Genomic DNA, 18,354 nt, shown 5'->3' with positions numbered 1-18,354 from the left:
GCTCTCTACAGCTTGTTTGCTCTCCCAGCTGCCCCATGCGTGCTCCCTACATCCCCTTTTGTTCTCTCTACAGCCCCATCTGTAACCCTAATGTCCCAGTGTGTGCTCTCTAAACCGGTGTGTGCACCCTACAACCCCTGTGTGTTCTCCCTACAGCCTGTGTGTGCTCCCTACAACCTGCGTGTATGCACCATATAACCCTGTGTGTGCTCGCTGCCATCGCTGTTTGGGCTCCCTACAGCCACATGTGGGCTTCCTACAGCTGGTGTGTGCTCTCTACAGAGCCTGTGTGCTCCCTGCAACCCCTGTGCATGCTCCCTACAACCTTTGTTTGTGCTCCATGTAGCTCTGTGTGTGCTTCATATAACACTGTGTCTGCTTCCACCATCCATATATTTCTCCCTACAGCCTGTGTGTTCTCTCAACAGCTGCTGTGCATGTTCCCTACAGTCCATGTGTGCTCCCTACAACCTCTTTCAGCTCTCTATAGCCCATCCCTGCTCCCTGCAACCCTGTGTGTGCTCCCTACAGCCTGTGTGTGCTCCCTAGAGCAATATGTGTGATGCCTACAACCCCATGCGTGGTCCGTACAGCTGGTGTGTGCTCCCTACAGCCCCTGTGAGCTCCGTATAGCCCGTCCGTGCTCCTTGCAGCCCTGTGTATGCTCTCTACAGCCCATTTGTGCTCCCTACTGCCAGTGTATCCTCTCTACAGCCCTGTGTGCTTCCTGCAATTGCTGTGTGCTCCCTACACACCCGTCCGTGCTCTTGTCCTCCTGGGGAACAGCTGTTTGTTTTTTCTTTGCCTTTCCCAGACTAGGCAGGACAGAGGTCCCTGTGGTGATGGAAAGTTACACCAAAGAGCTTGGTGGATTTCCTTTCTTTATCTTCTGTCTCTCCAGAGTCCTCCAGCCTTCTTTTTTGTGTCCAAGCTATGGGCATGATGGTGGGATGGGGCAGCACCATCCTAGTACCTTTTCGAGGCCAAGAGTGAGAGGACACAAGGATGGTCCTGCATGTCCCCTGGCACGTTATGGATGTGGAAGACAGTAGGTGCCAGTTTTTGGGAGTTCTAGGGGTGGGTCCTGGACAACGCTCAGCTTTCTGACGGTGGCAGAGGGGATAGTGTCCAGTAACAAGGGACATGGCAGGTGCTCACAGGTGGTGCTGGGGTGTCATGCTGTTCATGATGGCATGGTCTTGCTGCTGGGTGGGGATGGGGACCTTCTGGCTGTCAATGGCTATAGTGTTTCAGGTTGGTGACAGCATTTTGCTGTTGGTGGTGGCCATGTCTCTGTGCTGTGTGGTGGTGAAGATCTTGCTGTCGGTGGTGGCAAGGATCTCACTGTCGGTGGTGGTGAGGATCTTGGTGAGGATCTTGCTGTTGTTAGTCACAAGGATCTTCCTGTTGGTGGTGGCGAGGATCTTGCTGTCAGTGGTGATGGTGTCTCTGCTGGGAGGTGATGGGAGGCTGGGTGTGCCCTTGGAGGAGGCGACCGAGCGGTGCTGTGTGCTCTGCTGTGCATGAAGCCCATGAGATAGGCAGTTCATATTTCTGTTCTGAACAGGGAGCTGACATTAATGAACAGCTAATTAACATCGCAGGGCTTGATGGTTGCAGTGTCAGTGTCCCTAATTAGTCTCACACTAATCTGCTTTAATTAACTGTCCCTGTCGCGGTTTTAATTTAATTTTCAGCTCTAGACTAGAGAGAGCAGTCCTGTGAGCATCTGGGTTCCAGTACCATGGCACTGTCTGTACTGGGAAAGACTGGTGGGACAGTGGTGGCCAGCTGGGCATCCTGGCACAGGGGAAAAGCAAGGCTGCTGTGCACCATCTGCTTGTGCTTGCCTAGGGATGAGTAACCACAGCTGCACAACCCCAGTCCTGCTGGCCCCCAGGCATGTTGCCACCTCCAGGACAGGATGTGTTGGTTGGACAGGGGACCGCAGACGAGCTGAGGGTCATGTCATTAGCTGCCCCCATCCTCTTTCATACTGCTGATTTGCCTGCATCAGCTGTGTTTTATGATGTAGTGAGCTGCCATCCCTTCACTGTTTTGGTGCAGGGGGAGAGCATGGCGTTGCCCATGGTGTCTGTGCCTGCTTGGGTGTACCATTCATTGTCTGGAGGAGTCCATAACCAGGGATGCGCTGCATTGTGCAAGGTCTCCTTGAGACAAGCACACAAGAAGCTGGTTACTGCTCCTTGGTTGGCCAACAGGTTTGGAGGGCCCATGGCCCTCATGCTACTGGGTACTTCTTCATTTGGCTTCAGGCGTTTCTGTGCCAGGAGCTCCCGGTGCAGAGCAGCCACTGAGCGCTTTCCTTCTCATCCCTTTTTTTGGTACCTTCTTCCTGCAGGGGAGCATCCCCTGCACCTTGTGTTAGACCAGCCAGAGAACCGAAAGCTGGGCAGCAGGGCCAGCAGTAGAGCGCTGGGGACCAGCATGGGAGGAGAGCGGGCTCCACGTCCCGCTGTGATGAGTGTGAGGGTTGCTGAGATCCTTGTGTGGGAGGATGAGCAGAGAACAAGCTGGGGAGACACTTAATGATGGTTTCCCATGGGAGCAGATGAAATCACAGGAATGAAAGCAGCGGGGAGAGGTACCCCAGACAGAGAGGATGAGGAGAAGTCACCAGGCAGGAAGAGCCTTTGTGACCTAGAGATGCTGTAAAGAGCTTGTATTTAGTCCCAACAGAGTTACTGTTTGCACAAGAGGGTCTACTGGTCCTTGTCCTGCCAAGCAGAGCTCTGCCTTGCAAGCTGACCACAGTCAGTCTCCATGCCCTTGCCCCTGACATTGCCCTTCCATGGAAAACCAGGCTCTGTATCGCAGACAGAGCCAAAAGGAGCAGGAGAGAGAAGACATAGACCTCACCTCGATCAGCATGGCAGCTCGAGTTTTGCTCATGTGGCCCTAATAACAAGGCAATTCCTTGTGCCGTGCTAGGATGAGGGATGCAGATATATTGGGGTGGAAAGTTTTGCACTCCATTAGTGAGGATTGCAGCAGGAGAGGGCTGGGAAATGCACCCCGTGCTCCAGCCTAGCTCTGCTTTCCCCTCTCTGCTCCAGTATGGCATCCTTCATCAGGCAGGGCACAAATCTTCTCAAACACGAGCATTTCCCTGCGGGACCTTCTTGGGGGGCCGTGTTAATCTGTAAGAGCAAGTGGGGCCTTTAAAGTGGGAGTTCATGCTTGGCAGCGTCCCAGGGAGCTGTGCAGTCCTGGGCTTGGCTTGCCTGTCTGGATTAGCAGGGCTCTGCCATCTGTCCTGCTCCCAGACCTGGCTGGAACTGCTCCAGGCACCTCATGCTTTGAAGAAAACCCTTCTCCAACCGCAACCCCTGCTCCGAATAACCCAGCTGCTTCCCACCTAGGCAAGTGTGGTTGCTTTCCCCGTGTCCTCTGCAGGTAGAGGAAATCCTTGTGTGAGCCGCAGCCGTGCTGTGGGCTTCGGGAGCAGCTAACATTGGGGAAAATGCAGTGAAGGTCCCTGAGAAGGACTTTTGGGACCCCTTGTAGCCAAATGAGCTTGGTGCTTGGAGCAGTCTGTGGATTAAGAAGCCTAAATCTGTCTATATTTTTATATGGCTGTTGAGGGACCAGGCAATTGGTGGTTGGACCACGCTGCCCACGCACAGTTCTCACATCACCTCCAAGTCTGACCCAACGTTTTGGGCACTTTCCACTTCCTCCATCTGAGGATCCCGCTGATTCGTTGCTGCAGCTTCATTCCGGGCTGTCACACGTGGCCCATTCTCTGCAGCAACCTCCCTGCTTTTCTGCCTGTTTTCTTCAAAGCGGCATGTGGTGCCGAGGACCCCCCATTTTTGCAGAATGGGGCTGGGAGGATGCTTAACGTCACCAGCGCACCGAGTGTCTCCGATCCCACTCTGCAAAGTGACCAGTAAACCAATGAAACCCCACAACACAAAGAAAATATATCAGGGGACTTTATTTGGTGTCACTTGTTCCACTCTTTACCCCTGGCAGTGGTGCCATCATCCTGGCCAAGAGAGCTAAGCATCTCTTACCCTTGAAAATCATATGCCACAGTGTTATCAGTGTGTCTGGTCCCCTGAAATGGTCTCACAACGGCTGATTTCATAAACACCAGCACTCGCATCACAGAGTTTTCCTTGGCTGACTCTTAAAGCTCTTGGGTACAAGTTATCTAGTACTGCCTGGCGTTGGGAGCCGATTGCCAGTATTCTTCCTGTTTTCAGGGGGAATGGAAAATTTTAAGGAAGTGTTGGTTATGAAACAATCCTTCTCTATGCATACACTATTTTATTATATATCCCTTTCTTTCTGTGTCACAATGGACAATTTGCCATATTTTGGGAGCAGGTACATATCCTTACTATGACTTCATTTTTCTTGCATTCTTGATTTCCATCTTGTTGTTAATCTTACTGGCCCTATTTTTTCCACTGCCCAGTTTAGCTGGTCTTATCAACAGCTTGTATTTTGTGCTTACTAATTTAAAGCCACTGCTGCCAGTTCGTGACTTTTTAAGATGCATTTTTACTCCTTCACTGTAATTTCTTGGCCAGAATTAATTTTTACTGAAAAATATGATTTGTATTTTCCTGGGGACAACAACAACTTTTTTGGAGGCAGTCTTGGTTATTATTCACTGTGTTTTATTTGTACTTTCTGTCCTTGGTGACTTTGCCGTTGGTGGGAACCCGTTCAGTGCTCATGCCACGTGCCCAGTGCTGGCAGCAAGCCCTCAAGCGTGGTGGGAGAGCCCTGGCAATCTGGGAATCTGGGGAAGACCCCTGATTTACTGAGAGTTACTTTTAAATGCACAGAGGCAGGAACTGAGTTCAACTTTCATGCAGCTGAAACCAGCCAGCTACTCCCAACCTTGTGTTTGAGTAACCTCGCATTTTTTTCTGTCTCAAGTTGCTTGCAATGCCTTTCCAAGGCCTCTCTACTTTCCAGTGGGTGTATGAAAATCTGGGAGTACGGAAGTATGAAATCTGGTGGAAGAAAGCTTTCAGGTGTGGAAGGTGCATTTTGATGGATGCAGGCAAAACCCGCCCAAATAAGGGGAATTACGAGCTGTTGAAAATTGTCTCTTCCCATCTGTGTTTTCTGACAGTGCATGCTTGGCTCTCAGGTCCTGCCATACAACACTGCTCCTGATGGATATAGACAGATAATTATTTGCTGCTGCTTTTCCCTCAGCAGAGCATCCTTTTGGAGAAAGTTATCAGTGAAATGAGAACCAGGGGACCTAGGGTTCAACCTTCTCCTTCTGATGTTGATCCCTCGCAACCCTCAATACTGCACAAACACCACCACCAAATTGATGCATTGCGTGTAGAGAGAATGCTGACAGTGGAAATTGCTCCTGGGTATTTATTCAGCCACGAATTGCAGAAGTCATCACAGTTGTGCAAAATAGGGAGGCTTTATAAAAGATTTCCTAGAAAATAATATATAAAATCCCTACTTTAACTGTCCTTACATGCACATCCCTGGCACATGGTGATCTTGGCACAGCCACGCTGCTTTTTCTCGTGTGCAGGATGGTCAGACCTGCTGTTTGGAAGGAGTTGGGGGTTTTGGTAGTTTTCTGTACTCATAGTTCATTGTGCAGCCCCGCATCATATTTCCTGCTCTCTATCAAAAATACGTGTGTTGATTACAGAGCGTGGCTTCCTTCCTTGGACTTCTATGCTCTCTGCCCAGCCTCCAAGTGCCTGGCTTGTGTCAGTAGAAAGAAAGGTTGAACATGGCTGGGGTAAAGCCATAGCAGAGTCAGGTTAAGATGTTACTGTCCCCTGGACTGGTGATGCCATGGGACAGGTTCACCTCAGATGAGGCTGTGAATGCGCAGCAGCCTGGATGTCCAAATCAGGTCCTGGGCATCCACGGACCCTGAATGTGGTGGCAATGCCAGCAAGGGATGACTATACCACACAGCCATCCACATTTTCCAAAAAGTCTATCAAATATGGAGAAAGACGAGCTCTTCTAGAGAGGTTTTATTTGCCTTGCTTTTATCTTTTTTCCTGCTTCCCTCTCTCCTGCTGATGGTGCGCTCGGTGATAGCCCCTGTGCACACAGCTGCCTGTTACTGCAGAAGCCAGCGTGCTCCCAAGTCCTGTCTGTCATATGGGGGTGGGGGAGCGGGGGGGTGGCACACTGTTACATACTGCAAATGCAGTGATCATGCACACACACACAAGAGCTTGGGGGCTGGGGAGGGTGGAGAAGGGGCTGCTCAAATGGTTTTACTGCTGCCATTTCCAAAATTTCTAGCACTCAGGTCAGCATGCTTAAAGAAACCTCCTCTCCCTCTTGCAAATCCTTCCGATTACAATGCTTTGTGTGTTTCATTTCATCAGCCATGCTGAGATAGCAAGCTGACTGCTCCTAAATAATGCTGCAGACAGACAGACCACATAAGTGCGGATGGGTGCAGCGACAGACACCAGTGCTCTAGCTACGCCCTCTCTAGGGTAGGAGACGTGGCTCACGGTCCGCCTTGCTGTCCCAACACTCCTTCTCCAACCCTGGCTTAAAGCTGATGTTGCCCCCCCAGGTATGGACTTCTCAGAAGCTGTCTATACATCCTCCTCTCCTCTGGAGCAGGGGGGTTCAAAGGAGCCCCAGCTTTTTGGCAGATCAGCTGCCTGGAGGCACAGCGATTTTGGTTTCTTCTTGCAGTTCCCTTTGCAGGCTCAAACCCCAGCGGTTCAAAGTCCATCGCACCATGTTGCTACAGCAGCTCGTTGCCAGATGAAGCTGCTTCAGCTCAGGTCATTTGGGGGCCAGGAGATGTTTGAGGGCCAGAAGTGTGCCTGTTCGGACATGAGTGAATCAGAAGTGGCAGGGACAGATGGACTTCTGAAATGGAGCTGGAGTCGCAGGCTGGTGCCATGGTCCATGAGGCATGTGTGGTGACAGCACCAAGGGACTCTGCTTTGGGGAAGGGGACTGTCACTTTCAAGTATGATTGATTTAACAAAGTTGGTGAATTTAAGAAAAGTAAAAAAGTAAGTTTTTTTTCCCTAGGCTGCTCCTACAAACAACTACTTTACCTTTGCATTCCTGGTGTAAGTGACTCTTTTTTGCCTTCAGGCCAGCAGTGCATTTGCATAACCCCATTCACTGTGCCTGTACCCCTGCAGCCAGGAAGCAGTGGTCCATTGAGCAGAGGGCAGGCTGGGCATCCAAAAGCTTGAGAAGTGGAAGCTCAGCTAAAGTGACCGGAATGCATGCCAGTCCTTTGGGAGAGGCTTTGACTGTCTCCGAGGATGTAGATCCCTGCATCTCTCTGAGCCCTCCTTCCAATACTTGACCTCCTTCATGCTGAAAAACGTTCTGCTTGTGTCAAGCTGGAATTTCCCATGTGGCACCTTGAGCCTTGTCTTACCTCTGAGGGCCTGGCTCCATCTTCCTTACACCCTCTCGCTGGGTCACTGAAGGCAGCAGTAAGGTCTCTCCTTTGCCTTCTTTTCTCTAGGCTCAAGTCCAACCCTCAGCTTCTCCTTGCCCACCATGTTCTCCAGCCCCCAACCATCCTGGTGGCCTCCCCTGGAGTCGCTCCAGTGTCTTCCTTGCACTGGAGAGCCCCAAACTGTACACGGTGCTCCATGCACGTCTCACAGAGTGCCAGAACACTTGGGAGCTTGTTTTGGAGGAAGGCTGGTTCTCCTTGGGTTTTGCCCTTCATAAGTATGTAAGCACGCTTCAGGGTGTTTTGGAAAGTGGAGATGGACAGTGTGCAACCACCCTGGGCTGTGTGTGACCATGCGGTGCTGCCTGCCGACAGCTTCTCTGCTCACTGCAGGCTGGGAAGGAAAGTTACTGTGCAACTACACCCCCTGTGATTTAAACCACCGTAACTAACCATTTTTAATCAGCCCTTATGCCAGCTCCACTCAACACCTAGTACTGACTAAGAACAATGTTGTCATCTGGAAAGCGGCTGCTGGCACTTAACCAGCTGGCATGTTTTAAACTTGTCTAAACTGGGTGCTAAGCAGCATTAAAATGTAATGATTAAACATGCTCACTCCAAGTTTTCCTGGCCACCCCCACCTCCACCTCCACAAGCTATGCTTGTGCCCTGGAAAGGCTCCCTTGGGAGCTGCACCTAGAGGGGGTCTGCAGAGTGCCTGCTGGAGATGGAAAGGAGAGCATGGGGTGGGAGGGCACAAGGTCCTCATCCTATGGGAAGTCAAGGAAGAGCAATCTGGGAATAGTGCCGTCAACACTTCTGCATGCTGGCTGTAGGGGTTGGGGCCTCTGGGTCAGGTAGGGATGGCCTTCAGAGACCCGATCTCAGACTCTGCACACCTGACCCTGAAACCAACATCTGAGATAAGGGAGTTGGGTAGAGACAGGTGATTCACAGACAAAAACATTGAGCAGCCACAGATGCATTTGGAGTCCCTGGAGGTGGAGGCAGAAGTCCACTTGGGGGCCTGATCCTGGCTCTGCTTGCACCTGGAGACGTACAGACATCGGATGGTCCCTGGCTGCTCTGGTCCCCTGAGTCTCTGTGTCTGGTCTTGGTGGACGTACATCCTGTCCCCAGAAGCACCGTGGTGCTGGGGGGTGTGACTCCGGCTTTGCACTAGGACCAAGAGGGTTGGGGAGACCATCCACTTGAAGGGCTCTTGTCCAGGAAAAGCTCCCTTTTTACTTTCATGTTTCCTTTAGGATTAAAGCCATTCTCCTCGGGCTCAAAACTTGGAATGTTTGTCAAGTTTATGAGGGCTCTTAGAGAGGCTTTTAGAGAGTGCATTCTACCCCTTCTTTTATAGGGCCAAGATAAGATTATCTTTGTTTTAACACCAATTAAAGCAGGAAGGGTTTATAGGATTAAGGATTTTCCATCAGTGCAACTTTGATGTCACCACTTGCTTGCTTGGTTTGCTTCTTTCCCTGCATTAAAAGTTTAGGAGCCATTCCCGTAATGGTTAACATACCACCCTCCAGAGGCAGAGCTCTCCCAGGCAGAAGCTTTGGGAAAAGTTTAAACAAGACCAAACAAAGTAACAAAATATGAAAGTCCTAAATTCTTCTGGAGACCACTTGGAGAAAGCAGGCTTACCACTTAAACAACTGCTTTTTCAGTATGTAGCACTGCAATGTTTACATCTATTGAAAAAGGACATGCTGCTTGCCTGAAAAGCATTTTTTAAAATATCAAAATAAAATAAATTACTATATTGTAAGGAATCTAAAGCAAAACCAAAAAAATCCTGCAGTCTTGTAGTCAGAGGCTGGAAAACACATCAGTCCATTCTCTGCACCAGAAGAAAACGAGAGGCTGAATAACGCAAGCGTGACATTTGGTGTATCTGCTAGTGCGTCACTCCACAGAAATAACCTCATGGTTCGGCACCTTGGCTGGTGTAGGCTGGCATCGCTCCATGCGAGTCACCCCAGCACCTGAAGCTCTAGGTCCTTATGTGCGTGCCAGGCCACTGAGACAAGGTTTTGAGGCTGAAACTGCGCAGGTGCTGGCAGCATCCTGATCACCCCATGTGCTGGGACTGGGATTGCTCCTAGACTGGCAGCACCCAACATCCCCAGGGTGGTGGATGTCATGCTTCAGGAGAGCACCGCTGGCTGCTGAGCTTGGTCTTGGAGCTACATCCTAGAGTGCTCTTCAGGTGTCTGCAGGAGCAAGGACGTCCAAAGCACGTGCTGCCACCAGAGCTGTGCCCCTGCCCTGTAAACTCACCATCTGGTTTTGGCTTCACCCAGGGATGCCGGCCTCTGGAAGTGAGCTGTGAATTGTGCCTTTGGGGCTGCAGTCATCTGTGGTATACAGCAGTGTGATGAACATACAGCTCCATGTCCCTTTGGATAGGGAGGTCCTCTCCCCTTGGTGTCTGCTGAACGCCTCTAGCAGGAGAAATGCTGGATTATGGTCCTCACCGTCTGTACTCTGAGAGCGCTGGTAGCACCCTGGTCCCCCATGTTCAGGCAGGGACAGAAAGCTTTCCATTTCTCTTTAAGGCCCCCTGTGCCCCCTGTGATGGATTGGGGAGGCTGAACCAGGCTGACCAGGCAGGTAAGAAATTCCAGGCGTTTCTCCCTGACAGCTGAATCCTGTCACCGCTGATGGATGTGCTGCCCAGAGCAGGTCGGGGGGGGGGGGCTTGCAGGTGTGCATGCCCACAGGTGTGGTGGTCTCACCAGATGCTTGAACTTCTGAGCGGTGCTAGCAGGGAGATGACCTTGTGAACCCTGCAGAGGCTGCAGGCGGGATTTGCTGGCAAGCCCCTGGCATGGAGCCTCTTCCAGGTGAGGGCTCAGTCCTGCTGCTGGTGCATGGGCACTGGGAGAGAGCTGTGAGGGTTTGGATGAGGGTGCTCCCTGCCTAAGGTTGTCCTGGCTAGCAGGCTGGTGATGCTCTTGCAGGAGAGCAGGGGACTATAACTGCCTGTCTTTGGCCCAGGCTGTGCTGGAGAGTTGGTGTGTGACGACCACTATTGGTTTGTCCCATGGTGTCCAAAAGGCTGAATCCCTGGCCCATGCAGTTTTCCTGGTCTTTGGAGCTTGTTTGGGCTGGGCTGAGAACAGCCTGGCTAGAAGGTCGGGGACTATTTGTCCCTTGCAGAACTTTCCAGCGTGCTCTTTTGGGGAGCTCCCAAAACAGGGCATCACTCTGCACTGCCCAGTCCTCTCCAACCCTCTGTGACACCGCAGTACTAAGGTCCTATCACATCCCCACACTGACCCAGTGCTGCCCCTCTGCACCTGCCTGTGGACCAAATGAAAGGGTGGATGATGGTGAGCATAAGACATAACCTCTTAAACCAAGCAGCCAGTGGTGAGCTGCAGACAGGCAGGGTGCAGCGTGGAAGTCCTTGCCAGGGGCAATTCCAAGGGGATTGTGTCTGAAGGAGTCCTGGGCAGAAGCTGGGAGGCAGGTGAGGTGGCCTGGGGGACACATCTGGGGAGCACTATTGTAGGGGATGTGGGTTTTGGAGTCCTGGCACCTCCAGCTGTGAGGCCGGAGCAGCAGTGCCTATGTGCTGGGGAGATGATGTGACCCAGTTGATCTCCTTGAGTTGCTGGTGAGGTGAGGGTGCTGGTCCAGTCAATGGCATGGGGACCTATCTAAAAGCTGCTAGTGACGGGAGGATGCTTTTGCAGGCCTGTGTTGTCTGCTTCTATTTCTGTCCTGTGGAGAATGACGAGGTTAAACAGAAACATTTGCATTGTGACTTCTTCCTTTATTGACAACTCTTTAATCCACATGGATTAAAGCACCATGTTCCCCTTCAGTTAATCTCATTTAACCCTGTTTTCCCTTCTGTATTTCTGTCCTCTGCTCTCCAAATGCTGTCAGAGTTGTTGGCAGTGACAGCACCTGGCAAAGGGATTAATTGCTTATCTCAAGTATGAGGTAACAGTGTAGGCTGCTAATTAAATTTATCAGGAGGGAAACTGGAGGACCTGTGCGGCCCCAGGAAGGACGAGTGAGTGCAGAGAGCTGGCACCTAGAGGTCCAAGATCCTCTCTCTTTCAGAGCTATCAGCCAACTCCAATGCCAAGTCCAAGGGTCTTGGGTGTTACCACCTGCCTCCTGCACTGCAGCCTAGAAAGGCAGGATTGAGTCCTCTTCCCTCCAGCACTAAAATGTCCAAGCTGGAGAGGCCATGGCAGAAGTGTAAGCAGATCCAAAGGCAATGGACAGCATTGCTCCTTTGAGTTGTCCAGAGGCCAGCCTTTCGCTAAGGTGACAAACACCATTGTGTGAGGGCCTGGGGACAGGAACAAGCAGAGAATGGGAAACTTTTTCAGGTGAGACAAAGTGAGGCCCATTTGCGTGCAGAACTAAAAACAAGGGTCAAAGTGCAAGGGGCAGAATGGGGAAGAATATGGGAAAAGTGACAATGTCATTACAACACCCACTTCATCTTGCAAGAAGAAGGGCATGGCTGATGAAAGGAAAAAGGGGTAAATTCAGAGCTGGCTGGACATAGTAGCCTTCTGCACAGGATAACGTCATAAATACCCCCCCTACACACCACGAGCAGTAGAGACCTAGAAGTGCTGGTGGAGGAGGATCTGGGGTCTGGGTTCCAGCCTCCCACTTGCAGCGGGGCTGCCACCAGCATTAGTTTAAGGTAGCCACGGCATTTAGCTGAATCTCCCCCAAGAAAGGAGATCCACCACCACTCTGTGACCTGTCCCAGGGCTGCACCATCCTTTGGAGAAGAAGCTTTTCCTATTGTCCAGTCTGAACTTGTGGTCCTTGTTACAGAGTCTGGCACCCTGAGAAGTGTTTGGGTCTATCTTCTTTGCATCTGCCCCCAAATAGCTGCAACTGCAGTTAGATCCCCCCCCTTACCCCAGTTTACCCATCCCAGCTCTTTCCACCTCTCCTCATATGCTCTCTGCCACAAGGCTGGCCATCTTGGTGACCACTGGACTCTCCTGTTCCTCCATTGAACTGGGCAACCCCAAACTAGCCGCGGCAGTATCCCCAGTGCCTGGCAGGGGAAAACACCTCCCTCAATGTGCTGGCCACGCTCCTCCTAGCATGGCCCAGAACATTGTTTTCTTTATTCTCCATAAGAGCAAATCGCTGGCACCAGCATGGGGTTAGTGTGGGGGCAGTCCTGTGGTGCGGTGGCCAGCAGGAGCGAGGAGGGCCATGGGAGAGGGCTCCCAAAAGCACAGGGGAGGGTGAGAGGCAGGATGCGGCCAAGGCGACCAGCTCCGGGCTCCTGCAGCACCGGGGATGCTGATGATGTCGGGCTGCAGAGCCAGCCTCCCTGCCCCCTGCCTCTGGCCCTGGAGGGAGAAGAGAAGCAGCTGAGAGATAAGGCTGGGGATTTAAGACTCTTGGCAGATCCTAACTGACAGAGCCAGGGCTGCCTGTTTTCCATCAGCCATTAAAAATGCCTTGCTCGAGTGGAAGGAGCCTTGCTGCCAGGAGAAACAAAGCCAGGCAAAGGGAGCTGAGGAGGACACCTCCTCAGAGCCATTAGCACAGACTGAATGTGCCATTTTAGAAACTTTTATTGCAAGAGAGAGCTGTTTGCAGAAGTGGTCTGGGATGGGGGTCTGAAGGCCAGGACAGTTTTTGATGCAGATGAGCCTGTTTGGAGCCTACTCAGCTCACACTGGATTAATTAAGAAGTTGGTTAGAGAGAGGCAGTGAGACATGGGACCAGCAAACAGGGAACCCCTCTGCAGCCCCTCCTGCATGTTTGGCCAAATGCTTGTCCTTCAGGCTGAGCCACGTGATGCCTTTCTCTGCTAAGCTGCCCTGCGGTAGGCAGCGCTACGGGGAAGGAGGGCTGGAAGCCTCGTGCCAGTGCTGCCTCCAGCAGCAGATGCTGCAGAAGTGGCCTTTCCTCCCAGATCCCTGGCATGATCCTCCTGCAGGGGAGGACAGGACTCCTCGTGAGTCCTTCTCCATGGTGTTCCCTTCCCAAAACATGTACCTTCCCAGGCACGACCACCTTTCCGCTGGGAAACAAGGACACCTGGCGCTGCTCAGGTGTTCCCAATCTTATTTGAGAGAGCTACAGCTCTTAGCAAACCTGCTGCTGTCTCCGAGCCATACCCTAGCAAGGCAGCCATCCATGCCTACGTGCAGCAGTGAGGCAATTAAAGGTCCATATGTTTCCCGTGAACCCCTATTAGCATCCTCTGATTGGTGCTGGAGATGTGGGAACCCACCACGTGGGAAACTGCAAACCGCCCCTGCTTCAGTGATGAGGCCAGAGCTGCTGTCACAGTAATCACCCTCCTGGAATGAAGGATGCTCTGATAAAGTAGAAATTTCTGTGCTTTCACTGTTTCAATTCCCTCTTTCCAAGCAGGAGTTTCTAGGGATGCTCTGCCCCTGCCCTCGTTGCAAGCCTAAGGGGAAGCAGCATGTCCCAAAGCTGCTGTCACCACCCGGGGGCAGAAAACTGGGGTGTACTTGTGGCTTCCAGCAAGTGGTGAGAACATCCATGCTGTTTGAACAGGAGGGGGTTTAGCCCCTGTGTGAAGATTTCAGTTTTGATTTTTTGTTTACTCTGGAAACAAGAAATTGGGTGGATTCCAAATTAAAAGCTGTTTTCTCACCCAGAGGAAGACCTGGAGGGAACAAAACAGTTTTGAACACAATGTTCATTTATTTTACTTCTGGAGATTGTCATTACTTGAGAAAAAAAATAAAAAAGGACTTTGCATCAAATTTCAGTGTTTTTCCTGTCTTTCAGCGTGATTTCAGAACATTTATCTTTGGAGGAGTTCTGATTTTCCAGGATTATTTTATGCCATGTCAGTGTGCGGGACCTCTTGGGGAGGAAGAAAGTTGCCAAAACTTCTGGCCGTTTTTTGATGGCACATGCCCCCAGTTTTTGCCCCACTCTAAGAGCACTGCATGCAGAAGAATTAATTGCAGCCGTCAGCCTGTGCCAGGCCAAACCTGGGGAATTTTTTTTGTCTCTCGGGGCCAGTCACTAAGTCTCAGCAGCGTAGGCATTTTTTTGATGTATCTCTATCTTGATGCAGGAGAAGCTTTATAGGAAAGTTGTTATTTTTAAAATAAGCCTCAGGAAGGTGAAAGAGGCCCATGTCTCAAAATGTCTTTGATCAAATGACCCTATATTTCACCCTGGATGTCAGACTAGAGCAATTTTGTGTGTTGGTCTTATCGTGTTTCAAAAATTGGTATGAGGACCCTGTTATCATTTCAGCTACAGAGCCACCACCACTTCACTGTAACGGAGAACTACGCAGCCATCACCTCTCCCAACAGCTTAACACCCTCTGAGGTGGGTTTGTGAACAGGGTCAGAAATGGAGTCAAATGCCTGGGGGATAGGGGACAACGAGGGTGGAAAGATCCAGGAACATGAGGAGAAGCCAGTTTTTAACAGATCCCTTGACTGTAGGAGGCAGGATGGACTTTGCAAGCAGGAAGGCTGAGGGTATTTTTCTGTAGAGCTTTTCTCATTGGAAACTCAAGATAATTTTGAAGGAAGGGAGATGAAAACTGAAAAAAAAAACCCTCTTTTTTTTTTCAAATAAAAAAAATAGATACCTCTCAGTAATAGCTCTTGCTTACAGCAACCCCGAGCATATGTTTTTCCCAGGCTGTTTTTCTGATCTGCCTCATTCCTGAAAGCCTTGGCAGCAAACTGAAGTAGAAGTTTGTTTAACTTGTTTCAGTGCAGAAACCACCTGCCACCCCCCCAGGCTCTTCATGCTGCACAAGAAATTAAGAGCAGCAGAAAGTCGCAACCAAGAGTAATCACAGAGAACCATGCCGATAAATGCTTATAGCTGAGCTTTTGCTTTGGCATTGGTGATCCACTGGCTTGGAAGGGACTTTCTGGTGTTTAAAGCTTTGTGGTGATATTTTTAGCCACCTGTGCCATACCTGTTAATATGGTATTTCACACTGTGGTCCAGCCTTCACCATCTGTCTGCTGTAGGCACCAAGCACCCCCCATGCCACCCTTGCCCACCCCGCCTGGCTGAACACATGTTTTTTTGAGCAGCTGTTGCTAAGGGAGCATCTTCTTAATCTGTGAATGGCTTAGAGGTCTGAGCCCCAGTGGAGGTAGACCCCAGCACACTGCTGCTGGTCGTGCCAGAAGTGACAATTTGCTTATGATACTGAGTAAGGAAGACAAGGCCTGGCTGTGGAGAGTTGCAAAAGGACCTTATGAGGCAGCACGACCAGGGAATAAGGCAATTGGAATTCAATAGATGTGAGGTGATGCAAATGGGAGAAAACAGCCTCAACTTTACACGTGCACAGAGATAGGCTGTGAGTTGGCCCAACGTCTCTCAGGATTGAGACCTTGGGGCTATAATAGGTAGTCCAGTTGGTACACTGGTGGTTAAAAAATAATTTGGACATTGCTAATTATGGGAAAAGAGTAGAGAATAAAATAGTGAATGTTGTTATGCAACTTGCTTGGGGCATGACAGAGGTTTGTGCAACCCTAGGGGTCCTGAACAAGGTGGATAGTGATTGAGGGTTCATTGCCAATGCAAGTGTGAGATTACATCAAATGAAATGGCAGCTGGCAGCTTCAAAGCAGAGGGCAGCAGTTTCTTCATGCAGCGCACAATTACACTGTGGGGCTCTGTGCTGCAGGATAAAATGGGTGCAAAATGTTTGCATTGAATAAAAGAATGGGTAATTCAGTGGAAGAAACATCCCACAAGGGATGTTAAATGCAAAAAGCCTGCCTCTTAGAAAGTCCCTGAGCTATAAATTGTTGGAGGGTGGGAAGGTATTGTGGGCAACGTGTGTGCCTGGCCTGTGCCCTGCTCCTTGGGTGGCCACTGTTGGGGGAGGATTCTGGTGACTGTGGTCTGACTTGGTACAGCCCGTCACATCTTCTTATGTGACAGTGTCTAAAAATCCCCTTTGCATTCGTAAGACTCCCTGGGTGGACTCTGTTCTGCACTTGTGGTTGAGGAATATGGGAGGAGAAGTCTGCATGGGGACCCCACCTCTACAGGCAGCGTGAGCAGCAGCGCCTGCCTCCTCAGAGCCTTCAAACCAGCTGCTCCTTCTCCACTTTGTTTACTTAAAATTGTCAGGTTTTGGCTTTGGACTCTGCAAAGCCCCAAAGGGTGTTTTCTGGCAGTGCTGCCAGGCTCTGGGCGTCCCCACCAGCCCTTGTCCTTGCCACTTACCACTGCTCTTGGTTCTCTTCCAGGCTGCCCATCGGGGACATTCAAGGCCAGCCAAGGGGATGAAGGATGCATCCACTGCCCAATTAACAGCCGGACGACTTCAGAAGGGGCCACTAACTGCGTGTGCCGAAACGGATATTACCGGGCAGATGCCGATCCTGTCGACATGCCATGCACCAGTATGTGGGCTCTGGGCAACTGGGGAGGGACTGCGTGCGTCTGGGAAAGGAGACACACATCAGTCAAAGCACCAAGGGATGCTTAACAAAGGCATCTGTCTCAGTGGGATTTTGGAGGAAGCCAGGGGGCTCAGAGCACCTCATCCTTGCAGGCGTGGCTCTTTCTTACCCTGGGCCAGTCTGCACTTGCAAGCATTGCATGTGCAAAAAGGACAGAAATTCAGGTTGCTCTGTGCTGTTCTAGGCAGTGGGATGACTTCACTCTGGGGCTGTACCTGGACAAGAAGACCTTCGTGTTGGCATGCAGGAGATTAGTGGAAAGGCCAGGAATCAGAAACGCTACAAAAAATAACTGGTGAATTTTACCAGGGATGCCATGTAATCAAATGAGCCTGGGTTAAGAGGACAGGTTTTGTTCCCATTCCTGCCTTTGGCTGTCCAGCTTGCTCCGCACATCCTTGACACCAAGAGAAGCACTCAGCTCAGCACATGCCTGCTGCAGAGTCCCAGATGGGGAAAAGGATGGGGTGCAGCTGGTCCTGTAGCGATGAGCAGGGCTCTGGCTCTTACACCTTTCTGTCTATTCCCTTTACAGCCATCCCATCTGCCCCCCAGGCCGTCATCTCCAGCGTAAATGAGACCTCTCTGATGCTGGAGTGGACCCCGCCACGGGACTCGGGGGGTCGGGAAGACCTGGTGTACAACATCATCTGCAAGAGCTGTGGCTCCGGCCGTGGGGCATGCACACGCTGCGGGGACAACGTGCAGTTCGCGCCCCGCCAGCTGGGCCTGACGGAGCCCCGCATCTACATCAGCGACCTGCTGGCCCACACCCAGTACACCTTTGAGATCCAGGCAGTGAATGGCGTCACCGACCAGAGCCCCTTCTCCCCGCAGTTTGCATCAGTGAACATCACCACCAACCAGGCTGGTAAGATGCGGACCTGTGTCTCCCAGCAGACCTCTCCAGGAAGGGGAGGTGGTGGGCAGAGATCTCCTGGTCAAGAAGTGCTGGGTGAAATCCTGTGGGGTGAGCAGGGCTTGAAGGGGAGAAGAGGTGGGGTGAGATGTGGCATGGTGTTGCTTGCTCCCTAATGCTGGTGATGACCAAAGTGCATGGGCCTGGATGAATCCCAAGCCTCGGGTGTGAAAAATATCCCTTATGTCAGTGAAAAGCTGGAGTGTGCCCCAAGGCAGAGCTGCCCTCCCCATCACCACAGCAGAACAGCTCATGTCATGGTCCCCTGGTGTCTCAGCATCCCTCTTTGGCACTGGGCGCGTGACTGTTTCTGAGGTTGTTGCCTTGGAGCATCAGTTACATGCACCACCGGTGTGTTGCAGACGCAGCAGCAGCACTCACTGCTGCTGGCAGCCTTGCTTCAGCCCCTGCTACTGCTCCTGGTTCCTGAGGAGGGAAGGTAAGATTAGCTCCAGCATTTTGACACAAGCTACAATCTCCGACTGCAGAGAAAGCCAGGACAGGCTGTGAAAGGAGAGGAAAGCTGCACAGAAGAGGGGCTGGG

At 51.3% G+C, this 18,354-nt stretch overlaps 1 protein-coding gene across 2 annotated transcripts in view; it reads left to right on the top strand.

Moving 5' to 3' along the window:
- EPHB2 (EPH receptor B2) overlaps positions 1–18,354 on the top strand; it is a 129,647-nt gene that overhangs the window by 64,767 nt on the left and 46,526 nt on the right. For both annotated transcript variants that reach the window (XM_075520318.1, XM_075520316.1), the window contains exons 4-5: positions 16,676–16,831; positions 17,427–17,762. In XM_075520318.1, coding sequence (XP_075376433.1) covers positions 16,676–16,831; positions 17,427–17,762 — 492 coding nt within the window. The remainder of the gene's footprint in view (positions 1–16,675; positions 16,832–17,426; positions 17,763–18,354) is intronic.

The sequence above is a fragment of the Mycteria americana genome, chromosome 18 (assembly GCF_035582795.1).
Source record: "Mycteria americana isolate JAX WOST 10 ecotype Jacksonville Zoo and Gardens chromosome 18, USCA_MyAme_1.0, whole genome shotgun sequence".
Lineage (NCBI taxonomy): Eukaryota > Metazoa > Chordata > Aves > Ciconiiformes > Ciconiidae > Mycteria > Mycteria americana.
The sequence above is the reverse complement of the archived record's forward strand: the minus strand, read 5'-3'. Positions and strand labels throughout refer to the sequence as shown.